The 10005-nt window shown below is 42.4% G+C and overlaps 1 protein-coding gene across 1 annotated transcript; it reads left to right on the top strand.

The window, feature by feature from the left end:
* Positions 1-6934: 6934 nt before the first annotated feature.
* On the top strand, positions 6935-9052 carry LOC120095104 (ral guanine nucleotide dissociation stimulator-like). The gene is made up of 3 exons (XM_039087203.2): positions 6935-7159; positions 7291-7445; positions 8294-9052. The coding sequence occupies exons 1-3, from the start codon at positions 7085-7087 to the stop codon at positions 8583-8585; spliced, it is 522 nt and encodes a 173-aa protein (XP_038943131.1). The 5' UTR covers positions 6935-7084; the 3' UTR covers positions 8586-9052.
* Positions 9053-10005: the final 953 nt, after the last annotated feature.

The following is a 10005-nucleotide window of genomic DNA, read 5'->3' as shown; positions in this document are numbered from 1 at the left end:
CTTATTAACCCCTAAAGAATAGGCAAGACTATTTCTCTCTGGCCTCATTTGCCTAATATGCTTTAATTATGGGAGTAAAGTGGTCCTTTCAGTCATGTTCTCCCATGTCATCCACAAACGAACATGAAAAATTAACCTTGCATTTCTGATGCCAACGTGTCAGGATTTCCCATTTAAACACGTCCACCAGAAGAGTGACCTGTCCTCTACACTAAGGTTTTCATTTAATAAACCCACACCTTCTGGGGGCAGCATTTTGACTAATGTGAATGCCTTTGATCAAAGTCCTCACACCTCCTCAGTTTTTGGTTATCATACCTGCCCCAACTGCTATGCACATCCATGCGGAATCTTTAAATAAAAGTATTATCCAAAAGTGATTAGTCAGAGAGGCTTCAGAAGCATCTCAAACAAACAACAGAAGCTGTTGCCATCGCTCCCGTGGTTGTCCTCGGTAACTGGATATTAAGAAACATTGCTGAAGATACCACATACTTCCATTGAAGTAACCAGGAAGCTGCAACCATGCTGACCGCCTCTCACAATGTGGAAAGTGCTATGCAGGCTGCTGAGGGAGTGAAGATCTTGATGCCCTGACCCAAAGCTGAAGTCTGCAAACAGCACCCACCTGTCAGGCAAAACTCTGCCACTGGTGCAACTTTGATGAGATTCTTTAATGGGATATGATAGCTGGAATAAAAATGGCACCCAAAGGCTCATGTATTTGAATACTTGGTCATAAGGGAGAGGCACTACTTGTGAGGGACTAGTAAGTGTGACCTTGTTGAAGGAACTATCATTAGAGGTTTCAAAAATCCCACACCAAACTGAGAGGCAGGCGCTCTCTCTCTCTCTCTCTCTCTCTCTCTCTCTCTCTCTCTCTCCTGATATAGAACTCTAAGCTCCTTCTTCACCACTATGTCTGTCTGCCTGTCTGCCACCATTCTTCCCACCCTAAAGACAATAGACCAAGCCTCAGGAACTGTAAGCAAGCCCCAACTAAATGCTTTTTTTTAAAAATAAGAGTTATGATGGTTAAAGTGTCTCCTCACAGCAACAGAACACTGACTAAGATGGGGGATGGGGCAAACTGTCTCAAAATTACATCTGAAGCCTGCTCATAGGACAGAAGCCATACCTAATATCACAAATATGGTCAAAACCCATGACTAGAGAACTCATGGGCTCGATGGAATGAATCTTTTGATGCTGATTTGATAAGGGGACATGTCAATCTCCCTTCTAAATACACATGTCTTTATTGATTTGTGCCAAGCTCACTTTAGTCAGAGAAGCTTGTGAGTATAAGTCAGCAATGTTCTGAAGATGAGTGGCTGTGAGCACTGGGCTAGAGATGGACCATCTAGATCATTGCAAGCCCCAGGACTCAGGGGACATCACAGAAGAGGGGAAGGAAAGTGTGTTAGAGCCAGAGGATGATGAATGCTGTGAAAATCTCTCCTCTGAACATGACATTTGCATTCAAATGCCCACAGCAGCTGTAGCTGCCTGCACTAGACTAAGCCAGGCAAAGATTCCAGCATGGAGTCAGGAAAGCATTCTAAAGTCCCATCAGTGTGAAAGACAGGCATGGGTGCCAGTATTTTGACAGAGGGGAAAATGGGAGATTTGAACACTCTCTCAAGGGGTAGGAAAAGACAATGGCCTGAAGGGTCACTGTGCCTGTTTACAATTTAGGCATACTCCATGCTGTTTTAAAATCTCTCTGGAACAGAGAAGTTACCCTAAGAGTTTGCCTGTCTAGTAGATTGACAGGTCTATGGGTTGGCTTTGAGGAGTGGTGGTGATATGCCCTCCTTTATGAGAAACCCTCCATATGGTAATCTGATGAGTTTGGGGACTCCCAGAACTAGGTTTGCTATCTCTCTGATAATGATGTTCTGGGTGGTTCAGCATGTCATATCTCATCCCAGGATCAGAAAGGACACAATATCATCCATCTGACCAGTGTTGTGGGTGCTGCAGCTATGATCCTTGGCAATGAAAGTGCAAATTCCAAGAGCAGAATCCATCTTCAAGGTCCTCTCATCTTATTGAAAGATGACCAGCTACCAAACATCAAAGTTAAACCAAGGAGGTTTGACATAGGACAGGTTCTACGGGTGCAGAAAGGACAAACTTACTTTCTATATAAGGCTACACAGTCCAGTTCATTCACAAGCCATATAGACTTCTTTAATCCAAATAGAATGGCCATTCTTATGAATGAGTTAGCTGGGAACATAACTACATATAACCGCAGAAATGAAGAGAGATATGGCTTAAAAGAGATGGGAAGGAAACTGCATCAACTGCATATGTTTGCATCATAAGAAGAAAAACTGAGAGAATGTGGATATTCTAGACCAGGAGACAGAATTCCAACACATGATGAAAACTATCAGAGTGAAATAATACTGACATTCACGGCCCAGAGAAAGAAGAGCTTCAGAAAGCAGACCTGGAATTCACAAAAAGTGGTCATTGACACAGAGAGTGGGCTCAAAAAAACCATGCATGGCATGAATTTAAAAAAAATAAATATGATCCAAGAAATTATAAATGTGAAGGGAGTAGATAATGGGTGATTTTGTGAATAACTTTTCTTCTGAGGGGAACAAAAACTAACAATCAAAAATACTATCCACCTACCAGTGGAGAGTGAGTTAGAATGAAGGCCAGAGGCTGGTTCTCTGGGTGCTCAACAGTTTGTCAATTTTCTGGGAAAATATAAAGATTACCACAAATATTAGACTTTAGAATAGCATGTGGCAAGTTTCTGGAAAGAGGGATCCGTGGCTAAGGGAGCAGATTGCTCTCACAGAGGACTGGAGCTTCTTTCTCAGCAACTCATACTGCACAGCATGAGCTGCTCATGCAGGGGACATGGGATGGATTCCCAGCACCTACATGGCTGCTTATAATCACTTCTATCTCTAGCCTCAAAGATTCAAGGCCACTTTGTGTCTTTTGTGCAACAAGGACACACGTGGCACACACAGAGATAGATGCAAACACATGAATAAAAATGAAAAGTTTCTTTATAAAGAGCATCTTGCACGCATAAGAAATGATTACTGAATCAAAATAGGATAACATTAGTCCTTGGCTACTCAGTGTTGCAATGTAAGCTTCCATCATGACTGTGTCTGGTTAGTAGTTTGGAAAGAGAACGAACTATGGATTTATAAAATACGGCATCTCGAGAACAGCACATGCACATCAATGTATTTGCTCGGCACTCCTCCCCAAACTCCTGATGCATTCACAGACGACTCCATATCTCTACAGGATGACAAAGTACAGCTCAAAAGAAAGACTTCCAAACCCAAACCCTGATATTCTCCTGAAAATTTGGTCCTAGATTCTTCAAATTATTAAGCTCTTGCTACACAAGCATGAGGATCTGCTTAGAGGTCTTTAGAGCCCATATATAGCTGGACACAGTAGAGTAGTGCACATGTCTAACACTGGCACTACTATGGTGAAAGGTGGAGATGAAAAAATTGCCCAAAGTTTTCAGGCCAGTTAGTTAGACATATGCAGCAGAGAACAAGAAATCCTGTAACCAACATGGCAGAAGGCAAGGACCAATATGGGAAGTTTTCCTCTGACCTCCATTCATATGCTGTAGACTGCACAGACACACACACACAGAGAGAGAGAGAGAGAGAGAGAGAGAGAGAGAGAGAGAGAGCTTTTTAAAACATATTTTCTAGTTAGATAAAATAGAAGGCAGATTGGGTTCATCCTGATATTCTCTGGAAAGTTTGGGAATATCATTGACTCTGCTTGAAGAATCGCCCCATTGGAAGCCCAGGTGGCTGTTAATGGAGCATGCATTATCTTCCTCCTTGCTGCCACCTCTTCACATTGCTAACATTTCGTCCAGGATTATCGAGACATCTTCCTAAATGTATGTACTCTCATCTATCATTATAATAAAATGTACCGCTAGTTGTACACTTTTAGGGTGGTCCTAGGATGTATCATCTAATTTAGAATATATGTCAATGAAAATATTCACAGCATCAGTACACTGGGTTGTTACACACAACCCAGGGTCTAGAAGGCCTTATAAGGAATCTCCGAATTCAAATGAAAGGAGACAGACAGACAGACAGGCAGGCAGACAGGCAGACAGGCAGTAAGGCAGGGAGGGTTGGGAGATGCAGGTGGGGTGGAGCTGTTTGGAAGCTGTTAGCTAAGCAAGAGGAGCAGCTAGGGCTGCCCCAGGCAAAGGCTGACAGCAACTACAGTTTAAAACCTTAAGGCTCTTGCAAGCACTGCAGCTGACGTGGGCTTAAGCCACACCTGAAGATCCCCACTTACCAACAGAGTGTGCCTTCTGGGACTCCTGGCTCCAATGTGTCTGCATGGTTTCCCTGCCGTAGCCCAACTATACAGATGAAGATTTTTGCACTTAAACATTGGGCTAAAGTAGAGGACCACAATGGAGGAGTTAGAGAAAGACTGAGGGAAGGAAAGGGGTTTGCAACCCCATAGGAAGAGCAATATCAACCAATCAGATCACACCAGAGCTTCCAGGCAACAAACCACCAACCAATCACTACACATGGAGGGACCCATGACTCCAGCCACATATGTAGCAGAGGACGGCATTGTCAAGTATCAATAGGAGGAATAGCCCTTGGTCCTGGGAAGGTTCAATTTCCCAATGTAGGATAATGCCAGGGTGTTGAAGGTGGAGTAGTTGGGTGGGAGTGGGAACATACTAATAAACTCAGGAAAGTGGGGGAGGATATATGAGGGGGGAAGGCGATAACATTTGAAAGATACGTACATAAAATATCTAAGAAAAATAAAAGTAAAAAAAATAAGAAAAATAACAAAGCAAAAAAACTTGATGTGTTGATCAGGACATGAACTGTTTCAAGCTCAAGCAGCAAGGAGATGGGGATGTTGAGTGGCTACTGACAGAGAAAAGCTTTACCAGTCCTTTGTGTTAAACCAACAAGTTTTATGCAGGTGAAGAGAATGAAGAAGAAGCCAGACACCTTGGTCATCCAGAATTTTGTTAATTCTATTGCTGCTCTACTGAACACTCTGCCTTACAGTCCATGTTTTTAACTCCTACTCTTGCTGGGTCAGTGATAACATTTACTCTTCTACTGCTTTTGTATCACAATTATATTTATAAATTCTACTGCAGTGGTGCCTCTACCTGAATCATGCCTGGGCTGCTGTAAGGAAGCTATGGGAGATTTGTGGCTTGATCAATTGGTGACATGATCAATCACCTGAGGGCTTGATTGGGACATGATCCTCATGTGGCATAATCCTTCTCCTTACAGACTTTTCATGTCTTGATAATTTCCAACTTATCAAGTGAACTGGCCTCTTCAAATATGTATCCTCTGAATTTAGATGTTCCTGTTCCCATTACCAATAGATTCCACAACTCACCTGGTTGTATGTGTACAGTCACGAAGTGTCCCAGAATTTATCTATTGTCTTTTATTTTGTCCAAACAGGGGATACAGCTCAGCACCATGATGTGGAAGAGGGTTCCTTTGAAATAAGAGTTACTTCCCAAAATTCTTTGTCTACCAAATAATTTTTAAGGAATTCTAGCTTTTGCCTTAACCAATAAAAGAAAGTTAAAGTCTACCAACACACACACACACACACACACACACACACACACACACACACACAGATGCATATGTATGTTAGCATGTATACATGTAAACATTCCCATGTAATTTCATGCATGCCCATGCACAAATGCAGATAACATATATAAGAATGATCTCATGTGCGTGTCCTACTCGAATATACTGGGAGGAAGTAGCATGCACATGCATGTGAACATACAGGAGATATTGAACAACTTTTTGGAATTGGAGCAAAAGAAACAAAGAAAACATCACAGGGAACAGTAAAGGAGCAATGAACACAACTCTACTTCATGTGGCAAGTGAGACAAGATAGTAATTTACTACAACACTGCCCACCATTGTGGAGAAGCAGGGAACTCTGAGCACAGGCACATGATGTCGACTCCTCAGATCACTGGCTTACTCATATATGAAACAGACACTCTGTCTGAAGGAGATGGAGAAGACCACTGGATGATCAGTGAACGACTTGGGAGCAAAACCCACAGGGAAGAGGATAAAAAACAGAGTATAGAGGGAGAGATGGGATATCACAGAATGAGGGAGATGAAATAGAGAATAGATTGGCTGCCACATAACACAAAATGGGGACAGAGAAAGTGTAATGTTTCCTGTTCACTTCTGATTCAGTTGCTGTAACAAGCGTCATGACTAGATGGCCCTAAGGAGAGAGAAAGGTTTCTTGAAAGTGATAGGACACGGTTCATCACTAGAGAGAATCAGATCAAGGATTCAAGCAGGAATGGAAAGAAGTGGTAGAGGATGAATCCCCTCTGAAGGAGGGCTAGGACTCCACCTTTCATCCTGTAAGCTGCTGGATGTGCCTCAGCCAGCTGTTTACAAAGGACTGTAAACCTCTGGGCGTGAGCCCTAAAATGATCATGGAGGTGGAAACGGATTATGGATAAGAAAATTCCCATAAGGAAACACAGAAACTGTGGGGCTGCTGGCTGTCACAGGTATGTAGTTGGTCACCTTCCACACAGAACACATACATGGCCACATAAAAGCAAGGAAACATGCCTAGGGTGTGTTTACAATAGATTGGGATAATTAGGGTTGAATTTATGATTATGGTTACAGATGCAGTGCAACAGTAGGGACTCCAATTGCTTGGCTGAGGTGCTGTCTATATCAAGATATCTCTGAGAACAGTGGAGAGGGAAACATGTATACCTGTGTTTAATTGTATACCTAGGAAAGGGGAGGGGACATGGGAGCCTTTAAGGAAAGTCCTGTTGAAGAAGAGCCTGATGACCTAACAATGCAGAACCTTGGTAACCAGGCAACCCACTGGTTAGAGCAAGGCCTGCAGGCTCACTTGTCAGAGACAGTAGAGAGGGCAGGATGTTCTCTTGCTGTCTTCGTACTACTAGAGGCTCAGGCCTCAAGAAAGACAACAGGAAAGGCCATGATGGTGTCTGGAGGCACAGGGTTCTCTCATGCCTTCAACGCCTCTGGCCATTTTCCAAAAAGGGAAAAAATTGAACAAGGCTAACCAAGGCCACACAGACCAGGTAACCACTCTGTTTTCTCTGTGTGTTTTGAAGAGAAATAATTCAGGAAAATTTGGAATGATGAGAACCAATCAGAAGGTTGAAGATCGCTGCCAGTTTCAACCCTCCACTTTGATCTCTTTAACTTTCAGCACACTTCTGCTCAAAAGGACCAGATGGAGCCCCAGAGAGAGTCAAGCATCAGGGCACAGAGTGCAGTTGAGCACATGAACATCCTGGTGCCTCCGCTGTCTGCATACCGACGTATTGCCACCCCTCTACAGATATTGGACCTGCTGTTTGTGAGGTGAGTGCGATCTCCAAGCCCACAGTTCTCAGATCCTTTTTCTGGCTCCAGAAATTTCTCTCTCTCTCTCTCTCTCTCTCTCTCTCTCTCTCTCTCTCTCTCTCTCTCTCTCTCCCCACTCTCTTTCTGTATCTCTCACTCTCTTTTGCTCTCTCTGGGTCTCTCTCTCTCTCTCTGGGTCTCTCTCTCTCTCTCTCTCTCTCTCTGGGTCTCTCTCTCTCTCTCTCTCTGGGTCTCTCTCTCTCTCTCTCTCTGGGTCTCTCTCTCTCTGGGTCTCTCTCTCTCTCTTTCTCTTTTGCTCTCTCTGCCTTTCTCTAACCTTTCTTTTTCGTTTCCCTCTCACTCTCCCTCTTCTTCTGAGTCTCTATCACTGTCTCCATCTCAGTCTCTGTCTCCATCTGTTTCTTGTCTACATAATTGTCAGAGCCCATTAGAATGCATTAAGCAATTCCTTCTCCCAGGCTTAGTCAAAGCAATTGGGGTGTCCGGAGCTGAGATGCTATAAAGGATGTAACTAACCCCTCAAACTTGAAAAGGCACTTTATTCTTCACACAATATTTCTGAGGCCTTAGTGAACGCAATTCTCTCATATGGAAAGGAGGCTCTAGAAATATTGGAGTATGCAGTAGAGATGTGTCCAAAGTCGAGATCCATGAAGGATAATCCAGGACACCAGGAGACCAAGGAGATGTCAGGACAGAGACGCCTGTGTTTAACCTTTGCACAGATACATTGGAAGCACCTATTGTGTACAGGTGAACTAATAATTCTGAGAGCAGCCAGAACTGCCAGTATTCGGTGAGGGGCCTGGGACTTTACAGGTGATTCTGTCTCTCGTCTTCTCTAGAGACTCATACTTCAGCCCTTACTCTAAAGAGGATGAACAAGTAAAGAATACCCTCTGGAGCTTCCTGGAAACATGGATGGACAAGAACCCTGAGGACTTTTGTGACCCATCAGACATGTTGCCTCTGCAATACCTGGAGGCCTACTTGAGTGTGTACATACCCAACTCTGATCTTATTGTCTGGGTCAAGAACCTCCTGACCCAGTTGCAGGAAGAACATGCCAAGGATTTACAGGCCAAGGATGAGGAAGATTCAGATCTGGGGAGACACATCCTCAGATCAACAGATTGAATGTGTGTAAATCAGCAGGGAAAAGAGCCACTCTGGGGCCAGAACCAACTTGTGCACCAGAGCTGGAGGGCACAAAAACCTCCAGAAGTTTCTGTGATGCATGAGTAGTTTCAGCCAGATGTGGCAGCAGCAGTCCAGACAGCAGACATGATAGCAGCTGTGGAACCTGTGTCTCAGTTTGTCTGTAGATACAATGTGTCTTTTAGTCATCTCCTGCCTGATACAGTGGGCCTACCTATTAAGATAATGGCCCTGTCACCTCTGGTCATCAATTTGAGTCTGTCCTACATCTGAGCTGCTGTTCCTGCTCCTCATGATCAGCTGTTGATTTCAGTCCAGCAGTTGTTCCCACCCCACAACCAACCTTCCCCTCCCCTGAGAAATAATTATTTTACTCCTTCTGATGTTTTCAGTGCTGTGTTTATTTTAAGTATTGGTTTTAATAAATTGTTAGTGTTTCATTTAAATTTTCTAAAGTGCTGTCTGACAATGAGTGAAAATATCTGCAAATTGTGAATATTCTATTGGTAAATGATTTTAAGTTTATTCAAAGGTGCATAAGGAATGAAAATAATTTTAAAAAGTTAACATAAGCATTTGAAATAATAAGTGATAAGCTTAAATTATAAAGGGTAAATGTCTTAAATAGTCTTTTTTCTAAAGAAGGTATTAACATCACTAATAAATCACACATAGTCATGTTCAACATTATATTTCAGTAAACTACAAACTAAACCTTACAAGGGGAACATCTTTTATCCAGTCGTAACTGTTCAATTCACATAGAAGTAGCTATTTTACACCCAGATATTCCAAGGGTTATTGAGGATGGGGAATCATTGAATCATGACATATTTCTAGGTCACCTATACAATGCCTTACCTACTTTCAGAAATACTTTGTCAGTTCTTCAAAAATATAAAGGCAACTAATTAGACTTTGTTCTCTAATGTTGGGTAAATCCCCCAAAGAATTAAAATCAGGACTTAAGACTGCACAAATGGTCTGCTGTAGATGAAAAGATTAATAGTAGTATGTGCTAATTCATGCTACAGCATAGGCAAGGTTCAAAGTTACTGTGCTAAGCCAAGAAGCCAAATAGACTCTAGAATTAGGCAACAGTTTCCGTAATAAACAGATCTATTCATGCAGATGACTGAAAGTTGGCTTCCCATAACATTTTGGAAGGAGAAAATGGGTTTTAATGGATAGGAAGGTACTCTTCAAATGAAGAAAACATTTTTTAAATATATACAATGCATTTTCATAATGGCTACACCCCATGACCTCCCATCTCTCAGCCCATGACTTGCCGACCACACTCCCTTCTGGTAATAATTAATAAACTATTTTTATTTATTTATTCATTTATTTATGGTAATATTTGATGATTTATATTCCAATTTTATTCTTTCTCTGC

This window comes from Rattus norvegicus, chromosome 10 (assembly GCF_036323735.1).
Source record: "Rattus norvegicus strain BN/NHsdMcwi chromosome 10, GRCr8, whole genome shotgun sequence".
Lineage (NCBI taxonomy): Eukaryota > Metazoa > Chordata > Mammalia > Rodentia > Muridae > Rattus > Rattus norvegicus.
This window is presented reverse-complemented; position numbering and strand designations above follow the sequence as displayed.